The sequence below is a fragment of the Gadus chalcogrammus genome, chromosome 8 (genome assembly GCF_026213295.1).
Source record: "Gadus chalcogrammus isolate NIFS_2021 chromosome 8, NIFS_Gcha_1.0, whole genome shotgun sequence".
Lineage (NCBI taxonomy): Eukaryota > Metazoa > Chordata > Actinopteri > Gadiformes > Gadidae > Gadus > Gadus chalcogrammus.
Genome location: NC_079419.1, coordinates 26,489,628 through 26,513,210, shown reverse-complemented (window position 1 = coordinate 26,513,210; position 23,583 = coordinate 26,489,628). Strand labels below are relative to the sequence as shown.

Genomic DNA, 23,583 nt, shown 5'->3' with positions numbered 1-23,583 from the left:
TCCTATCCTACTCCGAGTGATGGAGTACACAAGGGGATACACAAGCACACTTCAGATAAAACAATATGGTTAATTAGTAAATTGAAACAATGTATCAATTCAGTGTTGAATAAACTAGTTAAGATCAACATAGAGGGTTTGGGTTTGGTAGAGTAGTGAATCAAAATATGGAAAACACTAAATGCAAGCAATAGGTAGAATAAAAGGTTTAATTAGGTCATCCAATTTAAATAGATAGTGAAGGGCAATCGGGTAGGATTATGAAGAGAATTGTGATTTTGAGTAACGGTTAAGACAGAAGCAAGTCGCCCAATATTGAAAATGCAAGTTTTAATATTGTGATTTTTGTTTTCTTTCACATCTCCCTAGTTAAGGACAATAGGTGGATTGACGCCACATCTGCTGGGAAGGAGTCATACATGCTATGTTGTCAAATTGGATTCGGAAGTAGTGGGTTTACCTTCAAATGCCACTAATGCTGCTGCAACACTTTAATAATTTTAACTCTGATAAATTATCTTTTGTTTTATAGTCGCCCTGATGTGTATTCATTACGCACACACATGGCTGCATAAGGCAGATGCGGCTGAAGACTCTGTCTCCATCCCTCCACTTTGCGATCTATACCACCATATAGGTGGGGATTGATCGTATCCCAGGTACGGCATCCTGCAATAAGCCAGTATGGAAGGCTGGTTAGCCAACGACGGGTAAGATCCCACCTTGAAGCCCGGGACAACCTAAAACAGGCACAGTCACGATTACTTGGCAGAGTCACTGTGAGCATTGGCTCACTTGAACATGAAGTGACGAACTGCAACCATCATAGGGAAAGCCGGCTGATGAAAGGTGGAGGGGGAACAGGAGTCAGATATGTCAGCTCTGGCAGCAGAGGTGGTCTTGAAATGGGGCGTGTCGCGTTTTATTTTATTTTATTTTACCTTTGTGGTATAGAAGCCCACTAACGCATGTACGTTTTTTCGGTTTAGTGCATGACTTTGGAACAGCGTGGTTTCAGGCGGCTGATGGTAAACCCACCCATATTGGGCTTTGTATTTGTACATACTGGTTTCGATTTCCCTTCCCAAAAGATTGGTTTCAGTTTACTGATGCTTACGGTTAGATGTTTCGACGTTGGGTGCACCAGCGGCGTTGTTAGATTTGTTTATCATTTAATGCGCATGGTTTTGACCATTGCGCAAGGGGGGAGGTACTGAGGAGAATTAGGAAAAAAATTGAAAACAAGGTTTTTCTTCACCATACTTGCAAACAATGATTGACTTCCAGCTAAATGAGTGTGAAATATTTGAAAAAACAGTGTTCAACAGATGGGTAGAAACAGTCCCATCAGAAGACCAAAGTGCGGCTACGGTAATCAAGTTTCTGACTAGAGAAGTCATGCCAAGGTTTGGAATTCCGTCACAAATTAGCTCAGGCGATAGGGCAGCGTCTATTCAGAAAACACTCAAACAAGTGATTTAACATCTGCATGTCAAAAAAAAGATTAGGCTGTGTCTACATTCCTCAAACCACAAGGTATGGTTGAGAGAGGAATGGGACGCTTAAGACAAAGATTAACAAAATTAAACTAATTAAAAAATTAGACTAATGCACCATTACTGACACTAATGAGTTATCGCATGAAAACTAACAGAACGACGCATCTAACCCCGCATGAAATGCTTACGGGTCGACCCATGCCTTCACCTGTCATTCGAGGGCCTCATAAAGGACCTCCATTAGAACAATTGGAAACTGAATTAAGACGCTATATGGGACAACTAACTGGCATACACAGGCTTATTTTTGAACAGGAGAAAGACAGAGTTCCAGAGTTGGAGAAGGAGCCACCAAGGGGGGTGGAGCCAGGTGACCAAGTGTACCTAAGGGTGTTCAGGAGAAAGTGGAACGAGCCCAGGAGAGAAGGGCCATACAAAGTCACCAACGCAACACCAACAGCCATCCAAGTGGAAGGAAGTGCCACGTGGTATCATCTCAACCACTGCACAAAAGCCGCACAACCCAGGGATGAGCGTGAGGAGGAGGAGCCAGACGCAGACACACCTGGGGCTGACAAGCTGCCCCAGGACCAGATCCAGTCGAGGCAAGAGATACAGCAACATGATGATGCTGAAAACGGGGAGCCTGTTCCTGATCCTTTACGGGTTGTGCCAGATTCCGCTGGCACAAGGACAGACCCCGAGGAAGAATGAAACCATGGAGACAACACAGACCTGGAAGAGCCAGGAATCAGGGGCTGGTACTGAAGGAAGCCAGAGAGGAACACAGGACAATCCGGCCCCAACTCATTCAGGACTAGTTAACAAGAAAGGGAAAATAGTCTTATATGCTCAGATACCACCGCAGAACCAAGTTAATGAATTTGTGTTTACTGTTATGTCGGATAACCAACCGTTATGTGCATTAACCTTCCGCCATAAATTTGAACATGTGCATAGGAAAAATCGGTGTGAAGTACATATCCAATTTAATCCAATGAAATGGTGTTTAACAGTAACGTCAGGAAAACATGGGGCTATAACAGAAAGTATAAATTAAATATGAGAGAATATATACTTCTTAAAGCTGTGGCTTGGCAGAACAGACAAGCTTTAGATTGGCTTTTAGCAGAAAAGGGGGGAGTTTGTGCTCTTATAGGTGAAAAGTGTTGTACCTTCATTCCAAATAATACTGCCCCAGATGGATCATTCACACTTGCGATGAACAACCTAAAACGTTTAAGAAAGGAGTTAAAGGAAAATGCAGGCCATGATCAGGGAATGTTTGGATGACTGGAAACAAGGTTTGGTATGTGGGGAATGATGTTCTCCAGCTCCATCTTCTCAGGTGTGTCGGTCACGATTCTTGTTTTTACTCTCTTATCATTCTGGGCCTTCTTGTTGTGGCTTTTGGCAGAGGATGTATGACTTCTGGAGACACATAACCCAAATGAGCACAAGAACCATTATCGTCACTTGATGAGTGCTTTGGATTTGGTTCTGGAAGAGTGGCAGGTGGCTCCACTGGATCTACACCTGCTTCAAGCATGGGTTGGCTCCTTGTGTGATGGTACAGGCAGGTCAGCAGCAGCACTGGTGGAGGGCTCTTCTGGGTTTGGCCTGTCTGTTACCATTGATGGGGCATAATCTTCATCTGGGAAGATATTCCTGTTGAACGGGAATATGCCCGTTGCTCTGAAACCTGATGTGATATTTGTGGGTGTCATTGCAGGCATAAATGCTTGCTTAACAAGTTCTGCAACCTCGTAAATCGATACGGTTCGACCAGGATGTGTGACGACTGAAGGTTTTCAGTGGTCCATACGCTGTTTTGACCAATGGTTGCAAACGGTGTGAGGTGGCAGGGTGAGCATAACTACACCATTTTCTTTAGAAGTTGTCACCGCCTTCAGTGAGATGTGAGATTTATGGTTGTCCAGAATGAGCAGGACTGGGTGATCGATGGAGCAGTTGGTGTGGCGGATGAAGTGCTCCAGGTAGATGGTGAAGGCTTCTTCATTCATCCATCCAGACTTTGTAGAATGACCTATGGATCCTGCAGGTGATCCGTTCGTGAAGTATTCTTTGAAACGGACACGCGGGAAAATAAACATGGGTGGGACTGCATTTCCAGTGGCGCTTATACCGTGAAACATTGCTGCTAGTGCTTTTATATGATCTGCCAGCTCTGTCTCCATGTTTTCATTGATGACTTGGTTGGCATGTCCTGTTCTCTGTTACCCTGTCTTTGTTACTTCTCCTCTCTTTTTCTTCTCCACTGCTAAGGACCGTGGATAGGCTTTAAGACACACCGGCACGCCCGGTCACGCCCACACCACCATAAAACACCGGTGTAGATGTGCAATCATTGATGGTTTGATCGGAACTTGTCTCCGGGCGGCCTCTGGATTGGAGAGATGGTCTCTTCACTCAGAGAACCAGGGTTACCACGTAACCCGAACGTTCTCTATCGTATCGAGACCATCTCTCCACTTCGTTACATTTTCCATATGTACGGGGTAACTCTATTTCAGACACCCCGCCAGGAGACGGTGCCACCTAATAGATAGATAGATAGATACTTTATTCATCCCTAGGGATGTGAAGTATACCCACCCAAAGAACTATTTACAAATGTACACTATTTACATGCCAATCTGGACGATGCCCCGCAAGGCGCAAAGGCCAAGCCCGAAAGGCAGAAGGCTGTTCCGGTGGGTCTGCCAGACGCAAAACCCGACGCCGGAACACAGGTATAGCCCCGCCAGGCGCAAGGGCCAACTCTGTGCAGATAAGCAGCCCAGTTCAGCCCGCAAGACGCAAGGCTGACCAATTGAGGGCTCAGGGTTACCTCTGAGTCCGAGCCACACCAAGTACCTGCTCCGCGATGGAGGGTCCCGCTGCCACATTCAGGCGGTAGAATCTGGTGAATGTGGAGTGGGAGGACCAAGTGGCTGCTGCGCATATGGTGGCGAGAGAGGCACCCCGCCACAAAGCCCAAGAAGTCGACACGCTGCGGGTCGAGTGTGCTCGAATCCTGGAGGGGGCAGGAGCACCCGAAAGGGTGTAACCTTGCTGGATGGTGTCCACAACCCAGTGAGAAAGTCGACACTTCGACAGTGGTCTGCCCAAGCAACTAGTACGAAAACACACAAAGAGCTGGTCTGACTTTCTTAGCGGCTTAGTGCGCCGCATATACTCCGACAGGGCCCTTACCGGGCAGAGTGCTAGCTGGTCCGCCGCTGAGACAGGTAGGGACTGCAGCTCTATGCTCTGGGACAGATGGAAGTCAGACAGAACCTTGGGCAAGAAGGCTGGGTTGGGGCGAAGAATCACCTTTGACCCCTCCGGAGAAAAAGTACAGCAGTCCCTGTGGACGGACAGCGCATGGAGCTCGCCTATCCTCCTAGCCGAAGTGATGGCCAAGAGGAAAGCTGTTTTTAGGGAGAGCCACTTTAGGTCCACATTGCCGAGGGGCTCAAAAGGCGGATGCTTCAGAGCTTCAAGGACAAGATACAAGTCCCAGGGTGGTACCTGAGGACCTCTACTGGACGCTGTAAGCCTTCGTGCCCCCCTTAGGTATCGGGAGATCATGGTGCAGCCATCCTCACTAATGGCAAACTCTCCGATATGGACTGCCTTGATAGCTGCCAGCATGCCTCTCAGGGTGACTGCAGATTTACCGGCCTCCAACTGCATCTGCAGGAAGAGCAGGATGTCCTGGGTTGAGGCCAAGAAGGGGTCTGTTTGGTGTGCCTGGCACCACGCTGTGAAGAACCGCAATCGATAAGTGTAGGCTGCCCTAGTTGATGGAGCTCGGGCCTCCTGCATCGTCCGCACCACTGCCTCTGGTAACCCTAGGGCCAGGAGCCGGTCCCTCTAAGGGGCCAGGCTACCAGCCTCAGCCCTGCTGGGAAGGTGTGGAACAATTTCCCGCCTGCCTGGGACAGGAGGTCCCCCCTGAGAGGAAGCATCCATGGCTGACCCTCCAGTAGGGTAGGAATCATCGAGAACCAAGACATGTGAGGCCAAAACGGTGCAACCAGGATCAGCCTCACCTGTTCCATTTGCACCCTGTGCAGAAGGGCTTCTCAGGGAGAAGAAACATGGGCAATGAGAAGATTCTCTGGTCGCAAACAGGTCGACCTCCGCCCTGCCAAATCGGGACCAGATTCCCTCGACCACCTGGGGGTGGAGTCTCCACTCTCCTGGACTTGGTCCCCCTCTGGACAACATGTCCACCACCACGTTTAGGGGCCCTGGCACATGAACGGCCCTGAGTGAACTGAACTGTGGATGAGCCCATAGCCATAGAGCTGTTGCCAGTTTGCAGAGGGTTGGGGAGCCCAAACCCCCCTGCCTGTTGATGTACGCAGCTGTCACTGTGCTGTCGGTTCTAAATATGACATGCTGTCCCTTGAGCCGCAGCAGAAAGTGCTTTAGGGCTAGACAAACCGCCCTCAGCTCCAACAAGTTGATATAGTGAGACCCCGAGCGGCCCCTCCAGGATCCGTTGATACCCTGACCTTTGTGTACGGCTCCCCAGCCTGCTAGGGATGTGTCTGTAAATACGATCTGGCGGTGAGTCACTGACCCCATGGTCTGCCACCTCCTGATGTTGGCTGGGTCCCTCCACCAGCGTAGGGCTCTGTGGAGCCTTTGGGAATCCGTCACCTTGGCACGGGCGGGGCTCTGTGGACACAGGCCTACACTTAGGAGACACCTCTGAACAGGGCGCATGTGAAGAAGGGCCACAGGGACAATCTGTACCATTGCTGCCATAAGGCCCATGAGTCTGAGGCAAACCCTCCAGTCCCTCTGAGCCCTGAGGGTGAAGGGACTGAGACAGGCAGCAAAGGACTGCTGTCTCGCTGGAGAGAGGGTAACAGTAGCCCTCCTGGAGTCTAACACCATGCCAAGGAAATTCGATACCCGGCAGGGTTGCAGCTTGCTCTTCTTGGTATTGAGGCACAACCCCAGACACTGAATGTGAGTCAATAGCAGTGCCACGTGTTGGCGACACAGCTCCTCTGAGTTTGCGCAGATCAGCCAGTCGTCCAAATAGTTCAGTATACTGAGCCCCTGCTGACTCAAGGGTGCGACTTTAAGCTGCTGATTATTGGTAAAGGTCCGGCAAGAGATAGTCCGAACGGGAGGACCTGAAACTCGAAGATCCGACCCTCGAAAGCAAATCTCAGGAAACGCCAATGCCCTGGCCATATCGGAATCTGAAAATAGGCATGTTTCAGATCAATGGTCGCGAACCAATCCCCTGCCTTGATGGTCTGCCGAACCCGCGGAATCGTCAAGAACCATAAGAAAAATTTAACTTTAATATTCAAAGCCTAACAGATAAAAAAAAACAAGATAATAAAAATGTTGAGTCTCTCTGAGGTATTTGTATGCCTTTGGACCATTGTAGATGGAGAATGAGTGCAAACTCTCTGCAGTCCTGTGTGAACTCATGGCCCTGCTTTGCCACAAAGTCCATCTTAAGATCTGAAATGTTATGAGCAAAGATGAATTAGTCCCCTTCAGATAATAACCAAGGAGTTTAATAAACAGTAACAGTAACAATAACATGTACATGAATTTCAAAGTGCTAATTATGTCTTACCTGAGTAGAATGCAAGCGTATCACTGAACTCTTCATTAATGAGGTTATTCACCCTCAAATCCCCCAAAAGATCCTTCACTGTGGTCTTTGCCCTCTTTTATCGCTCCAGACTTTCCACTCTTGCCAAATGTTCAATGACTTTGGCCTTAACATCAGTAGGAGAAGCAGGCAAGGCATAGCCATGATCCTAGTAGAAAGAGGGACGAACATGGTTTGAGTAATGTTTCACTAGACATGGTCCTAGTAGAAAAAAAGAGGGATGAACATGGTTTGAGTAATGTTTCACTTCACAAACATCACTTTGACACCAATAGTTTATGGCCCACATCCACATTCTTTCTTATAGTCATCAGCTATCAAAGCCAGTTTTTTGTGAGTGTGTTTAAAGAGCCCATGCCATTAAAATCACATTTTTCCTATTGTTTGTTAAATAACATAGGTCTGAATAAGTTTGTGAGCTGTGGTAAGTTTGAAATCTATGCAGTGTGTCTGCTGAATGCAATAGGCAATGAAAGGAAAAAGGCAGAAGAAATGAGCCGATCTGGATAAGGTGACACTGTGACGTAGCGTTGTCAAATTATTATTCATGGCCCTGCCCACTTGGTTGGTTCGTAACCACCCACAAGAATTCTGAAGGAGTCGTGATTGAGCTAGTGCTAAATGCTAATACGTGTACGGTAGTTGCTTAGTTCGTAGTAACAGGCTAGTTACAGAATTTTGAATGCAATGGCAGAACGACATCGAACTACATGAACTGCGACATGCTGCCTGCCGCCGGTTGCCGCGAGGCACCACCGCCGCGAAGCACCACCGCCCGGCAGCGGGCAGCCGGGCGGTGGTGCCTCGCGCCGGCAGCAGGCAGCGCACGGTTCTGTCTACTACAGATTGATGTGGAAGTGGAAGAACCAGAGACGTCGGAGAACCCGACAAAGTCCTTTGTGATTCATTATATCGTCTGGACGTGCACACAGCTTTTGGCCGTGATAATATGTATTATTTGATATAGATATCTATGTATTATATGATATTATTTAGATATAGAGCTCCAGGACTGTAATGCAAGTGTTGTACACTTCCTTGTTATTTGGATAACCGTTCTGCTGTTGGTGTGATGGCGCATAACACGTCGGACTCTCGTCTATGGTATTTCTACAACTAGACCCGTAGTGGGGGTTATCTCAGCCATGGTTGAGAATGAATTGGGGGAAAGGAACTTTGGCTTTGACTCCCTGAAGTCATGAACCACGACATGGAGGAGAAAGGGATTGTTGACCGCGGTCGTCTCCCGCCGGAGCCTCGCTGCCGATGGACCACCGCCTCGGCTTCAGGATGCGGTGATTAGCGCTGACCGCTGCCGAGGCGGCGGGAAGCAGGGCTCAAGCTGGATACATTCGCGGCCAACAATCCCTTTCTCCTCCATGTCGTGGTTCATGTAGCCTACTTCAGGGAGTCAAAGCCAAAGTTCCTTTCCCCCAATTCATTCTCAACCATGGCTGAGATAACCCCCACTACGTGTCTCGTTGTAGAAATACCAGAGACGAGAGTCTGACGTGTTATGCGCCATCACACCAACAGCAGAACGGTTATCCAAATAACAAGGAAGTGTACAACACTTGCGTTACAGTCCGGGAGCTCTGCTCTATATCTAAATAATATCATATAATACATAGATATCTATATCAAATAATACATATTATCACGGCCAAAAGCTGTGTGCGCGTCCAGACGACATAATGAATCACAAAGGACTTCGTCGGGTTCTCCGACGTCTCTGGTTCTTCCACTTCCACATCAATCTGAAGTAGACGCGGTCGTTTGAGTTTCATAATAACCTATCGTCTGGAGGCTCACACAGCTTTTGGCCGTGATAATATATATTATATATTATATGATATAGATATCTATGTATAATATGGGTTTCTAAGAGCCATTGCGATACATCCACCGTAAACAGAGCGCATGGTACCGTGGCTACAAGCTGCTCAGGGCCAGGTGATAATATATATTATATATTATATGATATAGATATCTATGTATAATATGGGTTTCTACGAGCCATTGCGATACATCCACCGTAAACAGAGCGCATGGTACTGTCAGTGGCTACAAGCTGCTCAGGGCCACACCCCCACCCCCCTCCTTGACCTGCCTTGACACGCCCAACGTATACAGAGCGCATGGTAGTGGCTACAAGCTGCTCAGGGCCACACCCCCACCCCCCTCCTTGACCTGCCTTGACACGCCCACCGAAAAAGCGCATTTGGGGGAAGCTCAATGTGCGACTGTTTCGGAGTGACTGTAACTCTGCACCACGGCTGAATTTCGGGGACGTCTTTGAATACTGTGTTTGTGGCCCACTAATACCTATATTAAAGCATCATAAAATAGAATGGCATGGGATCTTTAATATGAGTGGCAGCAAAACAAGTGAGATTTTAATTTGTCCAGGAACATTATGATATGATGTTTAAAGTAGAAATACTCACATCATTAGGCTGAGGTTGTGGGTGTGAGGTTGTCATTTCTGGGGAATCCTTATAGGCCACAGACAGGCTTTCGTCAGCCCTGCCCTTTACCAACAGAAATGATGAGACATTATGCATAATACATAATACAATATATAAAAGGATAAGTTTGTTTGACGATTGAATATTTACATTTATGAATGCTAATAGCCTTATGATGATACACCTACTTTTTGGAGGTGAACCGGGAAGCTGAAGAGGGATGGAATAACACCATCACGTAGTCTGACAATCTGACCTGAGTAGTATATACTAACCCCCCTCTGGGCTGGTTCCTATTTACAGCCACTTCCGGTTGGGGGGGGGTGCAGGTAGGAACGGGGTTTATGATGGGCAATAAAACCATAAACCCCCCTGCATTGTTATGTCTTGTATAATGCCTGTGTTGTGCCTGTAGGGGGCGCAGGGGTGCTGGGATCTGTATAAGCATGGGTGTGTAATTAGTGCAGGGAGGTGTGTGTGTGGGTGTGTACCTCAAATAGTTTAAAAAGGGGTGGGACGACTGCTGTAGGGTCATAGCATTCAACAGGTTGTCGGCAGTGTTCTTTTCGTTCATGGCCTGCTCATCAGAAGATACCCACGGATCAAACAGCGCTAATTGGATGTATAGGGACCCTCGCACCCTGTCGCCCCTGTCTTCTCCCACCATGGACTACTCTGCATCGAGCATTGTGGACGCTGAAAGCCAGTTGTCTGAGGGTACGTCCAGTTTTAGTACACCTGTGTCTAACTGTCAATAGTGATGGAGATGCGGCACTGCTTAATGCTCCACTCAAAAGAACGAGGCCTGTTTCAGGCTTGAGAGACCGGAGTGCAGGGGATTCATTCACACACGTTGGCGAATACGGCTTGGAGTACGTAATATCATGGGTCGATGGATGTGTTATTTTGAAAGTTAAAGATTGTGCTACAGAGTGGCGGTTGAACGTTCATGAGTGGGATTTTTTCTTTGAGAATTTTTGCCCCATGCTAGACGGTGTCCGGGGCACATGGCATGCAGGAACCCATGTATTCCAATGGACTTTTCAGTATGAATCGAGGATTCATCGCATGGACGCAAACTATCATACGAAGAGGCCCCAGGAGTTCATTTTTTTCAGAGGCTGTGTTGATACAGACGAGCTACCACAGTGCTATGATATGCATTGTATCGGTAGCTCTCCTCTACGCACCAGTGTTTTAAAAGCTGCTGATTATTTTGATAATGTCTTTTTCATTCAGTGGGCTGATTTGTCAGCACTACATGCAATTTTTGCAGAGATTGATTCATTGGCTAAGACGAATGAAGATCCATGGAGCACAACTGATGATGAATACAGAATGCGCCTGTTTGAGTCGACTGGGGTTGATGATGGGGTATATGGTGTGTTTGAGTATGTTTAGGGCTATGTTAGCATTAGAAAATGTCTTAGAGGTATAAGAAAGTGGGCTACATGATAGTAGTATTAAGTGTGTTTTCTTTTCCTTTTTTAAATGTGTTTTTGATAGGATATTCATAATATTAATGTGTGTTGTGTGTTTTATTTTTTTCATATTCTAATGGTATATTTTGATACGCTATGCAGCACAGGTCAATGATGAACATGTACAAAGTGGGGGCGTGGTTATGGAGACTGGTGATTTAAAGGCCGTACAACCCGGACCCAACTGGCTTCAGGAGTATGCCATCTATCTGACCGGATTGAATCTGTCCTTCACTGTCCTACACATCGGAGAGGACAGTGAGACGGAGGTGGACACTGCTTTGAGAGATGACGGATGGCCTGTATCGACACAGATCCGTTTAAACCCTGCGTCGCTGGCTGTTCTGCGATATACCACGGGCATCTGTGTGGTAGCCATCATCACCCAGAAGAAGCAAGCGGATTGCTGGGGCTGCCAATGTGATTGCCCAAGTCAACGACACCATTCCTGCATGGAAGGATCGACATATCATCACTACGAATCCCATTACTACGACATATGGGATATGTTGGATAGATACCCCTTCCTGCTACTTTTAGAAACTGTTTTAAAGAATACCACTAGGTTGACTTTTTGACTTTGATGGAGTGGTCGATTCTATGCTATGTGATTCATTATGCAACACCTATGATACTGCTAAACGGGATTTTTGTAAGCAGCGATGGTGTGACCCCTGAGCATCAGCTTATGATATATGAAGCCGTACAAATGTGGCGTAGTACATTGTCGTTAGGTAATACATAGCCTGGAGTCAAGCGTCGTTTATAATGGAGATTTTGTTTTCTTATGCTTATGATGCGGATAGCAAGTCTTTATCAGATAGGCGTTTGTCTTATATCAAATGTATGTATAAGGATTGGAATGATTTGGTCATAAAAGCCTACTGATCTTATGTTAGCTGCTATATTTACCCATTTCTCTGACGGGGCGTGTTTTACCGTCGGACATGTCATGTGTATATGTGCTTTTGTATCGGATGTCTTGAAGTTGAATAATGCTAAAAAAGCAGAGTGTCATAGAATTGCTCGAATGATGTCTTGTAAAATGGTGCAGAAAAATAAAACTGCCTTTAAACTATATCTGAGCATTGTTATGAGTGGGCAGACATTTAAAATAAAAGGATGGATAACTCTGATCAGTGTTTCAGTCAGGGATTAAAATTAACGACGTCCCATCGTCCCGGGGACGTAATTAATTGTCATCGGGAGGATTTTTATTCTCTCTCGGGTCGACTTCGGGACGAAGAGAATTTTGCGGCCACTGACTTCATTTTTCTGTTTAAGTTTTCAACACTTTCTGCGATGTTCGCGATCGGTGGAAAATACTTATTTAATGGAAAGGGCTTTGTTCAATTAGCTGGCGCGGTCGCGTTTGTGTTGTTCAGTGAGACAGCTGGGGTAAAATCCCCCGTTCGTCAGGCTTTCTTGGTTCACTGGAGAAGGCGGGGCTGCGCACGGAGTCAAAAAAAAAAGTGTGCCGGCCCACCGGGAGACTTCCCGATCTCCAGCCTATGCTGCAGAGCGAATTTAAATCGCCGGCAGAACGGCCTGGGGGTCTAACACCGTCATTCATCTAAATTTAATTTATCTAAATTTCATATATATACATAGCATTTCACATTAATCGCAATTATTACATGGGTCTTCTCAATGCCATGGAACACTTGCATGGGACCTTCACAACTTCCGGTGGTTAATTATATTTGATAATTCACCGTTGCTAAGTACAATCATGAGTATAATTGACCGCTGTCAAGGAAAACAACAGATTTTTCGCCTCTAATGAAACCCCACTCCGCAACTACCGGTAACTTGTCAACCCCAGCGTCTTCGGCTGCTGCGTTGTCTCTTTGCAGACAGCGCAACACCTCTACCCAAGCCCCCCCCCTTGAACCGCGGAGCCGTCGCATTTACATCAGAATGAAACCCAATAAACCGCCAATGTGTGTAGGGTCCGGAATTGGGGTTCAAGCTCAAGCAGGCAAAAAAAAAAACTCGGGCAGTGTAAACGTGCGGACCGTGCCGCAAAAAAGGCGTGCATAAGATGGCATATTAGGCAGTCTCGCGCTGCTCAAGAGGCAAGCAGTGCGAGAGCCTGCTGCTCTGCGATCACCGGCGCAAAATTGTGGTAACATAGATAGACCACAGTTCTGCGAGAGTGTTGTTTGTCATCTGGAAATAAATATATTATTTCATCAACATAATGTATTGTGTTTTTATTATATTATCAGTAGGCCTAAGTAACGACTCAAAATGTAAAAAATATTTATGGGAAAAATTCGGGACGATTCGGGACGGTTCAAAATGTTTTTCGGGACGTTTCCGGGACGGTGGTAAAAAAAAGTTAATTTTAACCCCTGGTTTCAGTATTCGTTTTTTGTCACAGGCATACGACATGGATAAACTGCTGCATAAGACTTATTATGACCCCGCTGGACCAGGGGGTTACGGCGGTATCAATAAACTACGAACGGCCCTCGAGCATAGTGAGGGTGCAGTACCTCCTCTAAAATATATCAAGAAATGGCTGCTGAAGCAGGATCCCTACACTCTGCATGCCCCTGCACCGATACATTTCCGCAGAAATAGAGTATTGGTTAGTGGGGTAGATAGACAGTTCCAGGCTGATTTAGTGGATATGTCAGAGTATGCACCCGAAAATGATGGTGTGCATTTTCTGTTGACGTGCATCGATGTATTCTCAAAACATGCATGGGTTCGTCCATTACCGTCCAAGAGGGCTATTGACGTCGCTAATGCTTTTGGTGATATTCTCAGCGAAGGGCGTATCCCCGATAAATTGCAGACTGACGCTGGTAAAGAAAGATCTTTCAGCGTTTGATGGAGCGGTACAACGTCAAACATTTCTCTACATCTAACGAGACCAAGGCCAGTATAGTGGAGCGCTTCAACAGGACTCTGAAAACCAACATGTGGAGATATTTAACAGCGGCCAATTCCAAACGATATGTGGATAAACTACAGGATATGATCCATGCTTATAACCATTCATACCATAGATCGATAAAAATGACCCCGGTCAGTGTTGATAAAAATAATGAGAAAACTGTGTTTAATACACTATACAAAACCACTCGAGAGCCGATGGTGGTGTGTAGATATGATGTTGGTGACACGGTTAGAATTTCAAAAGTCAGAGCTACATTTCGAAAAGGATATGAGCAGACATTTACAGATGAATATTTTGTAATATCACAGCGCATAGCGAGGTGTCCTCCAGTCTACAAGCTGCAAGACTATGCAGGCGCCCCTGTCCAGGGAACATTTTATGAGAAAGAGCTACAAAAAGTTATAGTTTCTAAAAACAAAGTGTATAAAATAGAATAGATTATAGATAGAAAAAGGGCGGGGTCTAAGAATCTATTATATGTCAAATGGTTGGGATGGCCGGATGCATTCAATTCATGGGTTTCTGAAAAGACACTAGTCGACGCGTAAAGAGACATACAACCCAGTATAGCCAGAGTGTACGATGGATAAGGAGGTGTTTGGGGGTGTCTATGTGACTCTGGCGAGTAATGCTTCGGTAGGGATCTACCCGCAAAATAAGATATGGAATTTTAGAACTAAATTAGCAAAAGCTATACACACCAAGCAGCCCTATGAAGTAGGCCTTATTGAAGCTCAGTACCCATGCAGTTGGCATAGTTTTCCTACCGAGGACGCTACGATAACCGTTACCAATGGTAAAACGGGTCATATGACATCATGTCTATTAGTTGGTGGGCTTTATGATAGTATCGGTTCGTTATTACTACAAATCAACAAGACTTTGGCCAAATATGATACCGGCGGTAGCGTTATACTACATCATGAAGGTATTAGAAACCGCGTATATGTAGAAGGAGACGATCACCTAGCGATCGTCTTTAGAGGAAAACTGGCTGCTATGCTGGGGGTCAAGCAACCAGCCCATAAGTCGTATGCAGCATACGCCCCCCACCCCACCGATATTCACGGGGGGTGTTACAACATGTTCATATATAGCGACATTGTCGACCATCAGTTGGTAGGAGATAGTTATGTCCCCCTGCTAAGGATTATTAATATAACCGACACTAGCAGGAGACACTGCATTCACATGTTCGACAAGCCGCATTACGTACACGTAGCCCGAGACCCTCTTGGAGATATTGAAATTGATCTAAAGTCTGACCAGAATACAAATATAAAATTCACATATGGTAAAGTGATACTCAAGCTGCATTTTAGACCTGTAAAACAGCAGAATTCATAGCTCTATCTATAGGGATGAGGGGGTATAGACCACCTTACGACGAGAACAAATATGTTCGGTATTATTTAAACCAAGCAGGGAGTGGGCTGCCTGGATATGAGGGTAGCAGCACACAATATGGCGCTGGCATCGGAGGGATGTTCCGCAGCCTCTTTAGAATGGCTATTCCGTTATTTAGGCGAGGGGTTAGCATAGCAAAGCCTCATCTGAAGACTGCTGCTAGACATATTATAGGCGATGTTATGACCAACATAGCCCATGCTGCATCTACGCCCAAACAGCAGCGGTCAGGCATGAGGGTATATGCCAGAAGAGCAACAAAGTATCCTCCTATAGGTTGTGGGCGTACCCGTGCACCGGCACGACGTCGTATACAGAATAAAAGATTGGCATCTATCAAAAAAAGAGCCAAACCTAAAAGGATCAGGAAGGTGGCAAACCGTCGTTTTAGAGGGGCTGCTAATGATATATTAATTTAGACTAGTATAGCAGGGGCTGAATAACAATGGCGTTGCTACATAGCACGTCCGACGAATGCATTAAGAGCGAACTGGACCTCTTCTCACTGCCGATAGAAAAAAGTACATATATTGAAATACCCCCGCTATCAGCGCTAACAGATGGTGGACCCATAGAGTTCTTTGTACCGGCCAGTAGCGAAGACTATATAGATCTAAACCATACGTATTGACACCTGCCAAGATTACTAATCCTGATGGAACAGACTTGGCTGCTGCGGCAGCCGTGGGACTGATTAACTATCCAGGATGCACGTTATTCTCCCAAGTAGATATTACTCTGGGTGATAGGCTTATCACCCAGTCGTCAAACACCTATCCGTACAGAGGCATAATAGAATGCTTGCTAAACTATGGAAACGGGACATTAGACACCCAATTTGGCTGTGGTCTATTCCAGAAAGACACGCACGGTCATATGGACGAGATTCTTCCTGGAGGCCTCAATCTAGGCTTAACGACTAGGAGTGAATATAAGGGTCGAAGTCGTATAGTTGAGCTGATATCCCCTATACACGTCGATATGTTTTTTCAGGAGAAACTGTTGATTAACGGAGTTGATCTTGGCATGAGATTCATTAGAGCAAAAATGATTTCTGTCTCATGTCCGATGGTGCTGTGGAATACCGTGTATCTATAGTGTCTGCAAATGTTTTCATTAAAAAGGTATCGATAGCACCCGGCATCAAGCTGGCCCATGCCCGTGCGTTAAACCAAGCTAACGTCAAATACCCCGTTGATAGGGTGTGTCTAAAGAATGTATCCATCGCTGCTGGCAGCAGAATATGCACACAGGATAATCTATTTCTAGGACAAATACCCAAGATGGTTATTATAGGTTTTGTGAATAACGAAGCATTCACAGGGAGTTATGATAGGAATCCTTTCAGATTCCAGCATTTCGGCATTGAGTTTTTATCCCTATACTGCGACGGTCAAGCCTATCCTGCTAAACCCTTTCAACCTGACTTTAGAAACGGTCTGTTTACCCGAGAATATTTTCAGCTCATTCAGGCTACAGGTCGTCAGCTCAAAGATAGAGAAATAGCCATTAATCATAAGGAATTTGGGGATGGGGATGCATTATTTTGTTTCAACCTTGAGGCGGACGAGGGCTGTGGACAACATGTATCGCTAGTCAGAACAGGGAATGTGAGGCTAGAAGCGCGATTCAGAGCAGCGTTGGCTACAACAGTCAATTTGATATGTTATGCAGTTTATGATTCTGTTATAGAGATATCAAATAGACGGCAGGTGTTGTTGGACTATTACTGAAAAGACGTTGCGATATGAATACTATAGAGCTAACAGCAGTGTGTCAGAAAATGGCACACAAGGCTTATTTTCTTGGTGCGTTACCATGTAATCTTCTACCCCGGAAAATTCATCAGAGGCCTGCAATGCTGGTGATCAACACCGAACCTTCACATATGGCCGGTGCCCATTGGCTAGCTATATATATTACGACTGAGAGACAGGGATACTTTTTCGACTCCTACGGCAACCCTCCCTCATACTGAGTTTCCTGAGACCATACAGCGTTTTCTCGATCAGCACTGTATAGATGTAGTTCATTCTACACCAGTGGTTTTCAAACTGTGGGGCGCGCCCCCCCTGGGGGGCGCCAGAGTTCTTCAGGGGGGGCGCGACGTGAGAAAAAAATAAACCCGAAGAAAAACCGGAAAGTCAATGATTCAAATCATCAATCGTACTTCAACTGTAGAAGTAACCTAACTAAATCAATTTTCAACCGTTTATCTTCGTGCAAACCATTTAACAAATCTAAACACTTGTATATTCAATAACATCTAAACAGAATTTCGATATCATTTCAAATTTCTTCAGAATCACAGTTTTAGTTTCATACCGCTTCGTTTTCAGCTGTTTTCATTGAAGACGTCAGCCCATTCTGATACACCTACTTCTAGATATCGTAAATCATTCATTTTTCAACCGTTGACCATCGTTCAAACCATTGAACAAATCTACACACTTGTATCTTGAATATCCAAACGGAATTTTGATAGCATTTATACTTTTTTCAGAATCACATTTTTAGTTTCAAACCGGCATCGTTTTCAGTTGCTTTTAATAATTTAGGTCACCATAGCAACGCCGGTAAACAAACCCCGCCGAATGGTCGAATCTCTGGACTGAAAAGGCAGATCTGATTCGACTCTGAAAATTCAGTTCAGAGTCGGGGACCCTGAATTAATCTGTGTAAACTGGCAGTTTACACAGATTAAGATGTTCAAATGTATTTAAAAAAGGTTAAGCTAAAACATGCTTAGATAAAGTTGTTAAATTGTGTTAAGAAATGTGTTTAAAAACGCACAAAGAAGTTGTAATGTTTCAGAAATATGTTTAAAATTTTTAAAAATATGTTTAAAAAATATGTTTCAAATGTTTAAAAAATATGTTTCAAATGTTTTAAAATTATGATCAGAGATGTTTAAAATGTGTAAAATAATTAAGATAGCTTTCAAAACACAGGTCTTTAGAACTTTTTTTTTTGGGGGGGGGGGGGGGGGGCTCGGCTGAATTTTTTTCTCTGAGGGGGGGCTTACTCTCTCACACTTTGAAAACCCCTGTTCTACACAACAGGTCCAAGATCCATCAAGTACCGCATGTGGGCACCATTGTGTTTCTTTCTTGTTTAATATGCAAAAAGGTGTATCCTATCAAAAGTTTTTGAAAATGTACGGGGGTAATCTACCCCGTAATGATGAAAAGGTTTATGACTTTGGTAGCCGTGTACAACCTAGTGTCTGTAATGAACATGATATGTTATGTGTGCAGTCAGGTATATGCGGATGTAACATGTAACATGTGTTGTTGTTTTTTCTGTTTTGTTTTGTTATGATAATAAAAAAAAACAATGATTTGATTACATTTTAGTCGTACTGTTTTTCTTTATTTTTACGTCTATAGCATATACATAAAGATACATAAGAAATTTAAAATGGTAACCACCCAGCCATATGCATTCCAGGGAATTTAATAGATGGCAATGTCTGATTGCGTTTCCTCCTTTTACCAGATGAGACAGGCATGGCTGCCGTCACATTGTAGCCCTTAGTTGAGGGCATATGCTTATACATGACTACAGTTTGACGGAGCTGTTTATTAGGGATAGACGATAGTGGTATATTATTACTGGCTAAAGATTTCAGAAATACATTCCAGCCCTGTGGTCTGACAGATTCGCAACATTGTAAGGGGCGGTAACATTCTTTAACAGATCAAACATATGGGACCCCTTAATAGTGTCGCCTTGTAAAACGAGCTCCCCCTTGTCCCGACCATGAGACATTTTTAGATTTCTTTAAAGAGTCCAGTATATGTCTGGTGTTGCTCTTGCTTCTGACGGGTATATGTTTCATTATATCCTTATAAATATGATCGCCGCTGGCATCATCATCATCACCACGCTGCTCCATAGCAGATGTATGAACAGGGCCCCCATCCGCAAGTGACAGAGTTAATTCTCCATGCTCACGGTGCCCTTGCTTAACCATGGATAGATAACGCTGCAGGAGAGCGCCGTACCTGGCAGCTTTTTCATACAGGTCTGTATCGGGAGTGTTCAACACCGTCGCAATGGCCTTATCCAGCTCATTTTCAGCAGTCTGTCTAACAGAATCCCTGGGGTGGGTATGCTTTAAGGCAGGGGTAGGCAATTAAAATCCTAATGGGTCCAGTTTCAAAAAAAATCCTCAGGCTTGGGTCCGGGGGTCTATCACACATTTTTTATGACTGTTGTTTTCACTGATATAGGACTGCATGTGTTTTATGTACCAACAGTCAAGGTGTGCATTATGATTCAGAGGCATATATAGCCAATATAAGTACTTAAGGCGCTAGTAGTATCAGTGTCTGTTTGGTCAACAACTGACTATCAGATCAAATGAAGGTCTTCACTTCATAATATTTCAACAGTGTTTATTAACCTAAAACATATTGTCCAGCAGGGGGCCACATAAGTGTTAAAGTGCATTCAATAATATCCAACAAACAATACCACTTATTTCCACATAACAATTAAACATTGTAATTTAAATTTTTGTTATTCAACTGCACATAAAATAGAAAATAAAAACCTGAGGGCTTAATAAAAAACCTACGCTCCTTTAAAATTAAGAGCTGAACTTAACAATAAAAAAATGATATGACTGTGCTAAACTTATCGCTCTTGCTCAGTGTGAGAAATGAGCTCTAGCTTCTCCTGCCAGGGCTTTAAATCTGGGCTGGGGTGGTGTCAGGGCCATTCTCATGCACATCTGTAGGTGCTCATCAGTGAGCTTGTTACGATATTCATTTTTTATTATGTTCATTGTGGAGAAAGCGGCCTCACAGCTGTATGTTGAGCCAAACATGGTCAGGATGTGCAGGGCTACCTTCCTCAGACCTGGGTAGGCTGTCTCAGATACCAGTTGGAGCCAGAAATTGGCCGGGTCAGTTCTTTGGAAATGCTCTTTCAGCGCCACATCTGCTTGCAGATCTACCAGTTGCATTTGTAGAGGCCCAGCGTTTGCCCACCTGAAGAGCTGTTTGACTTCCTGTGTGAATCCCCTCATATCTGTGATCAGGAATGGGTTCTGGATGAACAGGGTGAGCTGCTGTCCAAAGCTGAAGCTGTCAAAACGCTTGCTGAAGTTGACAATCAGCTTGTCAAGAAAGTCAACAAAAGGAGTCTGATCTCTCTCACCCTGGACCTCCTTCACTGTTGGGAAGTTTGCACACTCTCCCTGCAGGTCTTCTTTGAACACCTCAAGTTTCCTCTGGAAGGAGCGGACAGCTGTCATGAGGTCACCAATTGAACTGTCCTTGCCCTGTAGCTTCAGGTTCAGTCCATTCAGATGAGAAGTGATATCAACCAAAAAAGCTACAATGTGCATCTTCCTCTCATCTTCTAAAAAAAGAGAAAAGGGTTTTGCTTTCTGGCTCTTCAGCTGTGCCAAGAAAGCTGAGATCTCTTTTTGAATGGACCAAAAGCGCTCCAGCACTGAGCCATCTAACATCATTGTGGAGCAGGAGCTCATCATAATCGGCATCAACTTCTCGGAGGAATTCCCTCAGCATGCGATGTTGATAGGATGAAGATGCCCGGAGAAAGTTGATCATTCTCATCATTGAGGTCATCACCTCAGCATACTCATCTGACAGGGCAGCACACAGGACTGATTGATGTATGGTATGGTAAGAGATGAGCTCGGGATTGTCCTCTTTCATTCTTGCCACTGCTCCTTTCTCTCTCCCTACCATGGCAGGAGCTCCATCTGTGGTTATTGAAACCACTTGTTTGGGGTCTATTCCCCTCTTCCTCAGCATCTCCTTTATGGCCAAGTAGATATCCTCTCCTCTTGTGCTGGTCTTCAGGGCTGTTAATCCTAACAGGTCTTCTTGGAACATCTTCTTGTCCTTGTTCAGGAACCTGAATGATGAATGAAATGAAATAATGGTGCATTAAATGAATGATTGAATGAATGAATGGAATGATTTAATTAAATGAATTACATTAATTAAATGAAGGAATGGATGAACTGACACAATTGTACAACTCACCTCACACAAACAAGCAGCTGAGCATTGTCAGTCACATCAGTAGACTCATCTGCTGCCAAACTCACACAGGGTGCTTTTTGAATGGCCTCATACAGCTGTGCTAGCACATCCTGGGATAATGCTTCACTCCTTCTTGTGGCTGTTCATGCTGACAGAGGTATTTGCTTGATTTTCTCACACATGTCCTGCTTTTGTTTTCCCTCTAGCAAAGTTTCAGCCACGGCACTCATGCACTCCTTCACAACCTCTGCATCAGTGAAAGCTTTTTTATTCTGACCCATGTGACGACCCAGTTGGGTCTTTGACCCCGCCCCTGCTGTGTGTGCCTGTGTTTCTCTCCCTCCTGATTAGGAGATTGTCGGCAGGTGTGGGATGGACCGGTGGCAGTATAAAGAGCCTGCCCAGACAGCAGACGTGGCTTCTCCCTCCTCCCAGCATTGGCTTTCCTTTGTCTTCCTTTGTATTCACATGGACTGATATTTACATTACCTTTTTGGTTACTTACATTTATACTGACTTGCACCACACTTCTTATTGTTATGTTTATTATATAATAAATTACTTATTATTGTGAAAATAGCGTGGTCTCCCCGGTTCATGTTGCATGCATGGAGCCAGCATGTCACATATGGGGGCTCGTCCGGGATCTGTTTCTGGAAGTGGGTAAGGTAAAGGAAATTTTCCTCCACTTGTTTTGGATTGGCAATTTTTGTCAAATTGGCTTTTTGTTTGTACTGACGGGTAGGAATTGCCTGGGCAGTGGCATTAAATGGAATTGGGGGAGACCCGCGCTAAATTAGTTGAGTTGGTTAAATGATAAATTGAGATTTTGGATTAATTGGTTATTTGGTTGATATGGATTGCTTTGTTTGATTTGCTGGGGAGGAGTAGAGCCAATTAGGAGGCTAGGTGTAGCTTCAATTGGGTGCAGGTGTGGCGGTTACCATGGAAGGCTGGAAGATTAGATCTGCTGGAGCAACTGATAGTCCTCGCGTTAGGAGTAGAGCGCTTACCGCTGTTTATTGTTTTGCCTTTGTTGTTTTTGTTTGTTATTTTTGGTGTGTCGGAAGCGCTGGGGTTGCTTGTAACCAAATTGCTATGGGCACACCGAAGACTAGCTTAGAAGTAGGTAGGGCTGTGTTCTACAGTTAGATGTGGGGCTGCTCCGGTCCTGATTAGGAGTTTGTCGGCAGGTGTGGGATGGACCGGTGACAGTATAAAGAGCCTGGACTGATATTTACATTACCTTTTTGGTTACTTACATTTATACTGACTTGCACCACACTTCTTATTGTTATGTTTATTATATAATAAATTACTTATTATTGTGAAAATAGCGTGGTCTCCCCGGTTCATGTTGCATGCATGGAGCCAGCATGTCACACCCAAAATCCATGCTACTCGGAATGAACACTCGTTTGCTCGTTGTTGGGCAGTGAATGAATAAGTTAACATGTTTGTAGATCGGGCATATTGGGCTTTAAGATCCTTAATTTTTTGTGCACGCACTTCGGATTTGAGGGTAATTTATGTCAAATTCTATGTGCTTCGTTTCGTAGTGGCGTTTTACATTGCTGCTTTTGATGAGCGCCACTGTCTCGGAGCAGATCAGGCACACAGGCTTAGAGCTGCATGCAGGCAGAATGAACATAAATAAGTCTGTCCACTCCTCTTTAAAAGCTCTGTTCTCACAATCTACCTTTCTCTTCTTAGAGCACGCCATCTTTCTCTTGAACTGCAATGAAGCTTTCTCTCTCAACTGAAGGCACTCTTTTCTTCTGTCAATTTTGCAGCGCTTGCGTGCACCAGTCGCACAGCTCGTAGGGCAGGCTATCATCTGATTGGCTACTGGCATTATAAGGTTTAAACAAAAACATAGCCTACCATAAAGTTATAGTTAATTTAATGTATTTAACGGGTTTATAAAAGTCACCCAAACATTAGTTGTTAAAATCTCTTGGTCAAAATTATATATATAAAAAAAAAATATTGCATTATTAATATTATTGTTGTAATTGTGTCTCGGTCCGGAGAGGACGTCAGTTGGGTCCGGACCCGGACCGCGGTCCGCCTATTGCCGACCCCCGCTTTAAGGCATCGAGTTGATGTTGAGGAACTAGATACATCTTGTGCGTATG

The 23,583-nt window shown here is 44.9% G+C and overlaps 1 protein-coding gene across 1 annotated transcript; it reads right to left on the bottom strand.

Moving 5' to 3' along the window:
• Positions 1 to 19,826: 19,826 nt before the first annotated feature.
• On the bottom strand, positions 19,827 to 22,259 carry LOC130388318 (general transcription factor II-I repeat domain-containing protein 2-like). The gene is made up of 2 exons (XM_056597778.1): positions 21,446 to 22,259; positions 19,827 to 21,314 (listed from the first exon to the last, which is right to left on the bottom strand). Exon 2 carries the CDS (start codon positions 20,932 to 20,934, stop codon positions 20,077 to 20,079), a length of 858 nt encoding a protein of 285 aa, XP_056453753.1. The 5' UTR covers positions 20,935 to 21,314; positions 21,446 to 22,259; the 3' UTR covers positions 19,827 to 20,076.
• Between the last annotated feature and the right edge of the window lie 1,324 nt (positions 22,260 to 23,583).

Coding starts and splice junctions, on each gene's coding strand:
- LOC130388318 (XM_056597778.1), bottom strand. CDS start 20,934: ATGCCGATTATGATGAGCTCCTGCTCCACAATGATGTTAGATGGCTCA.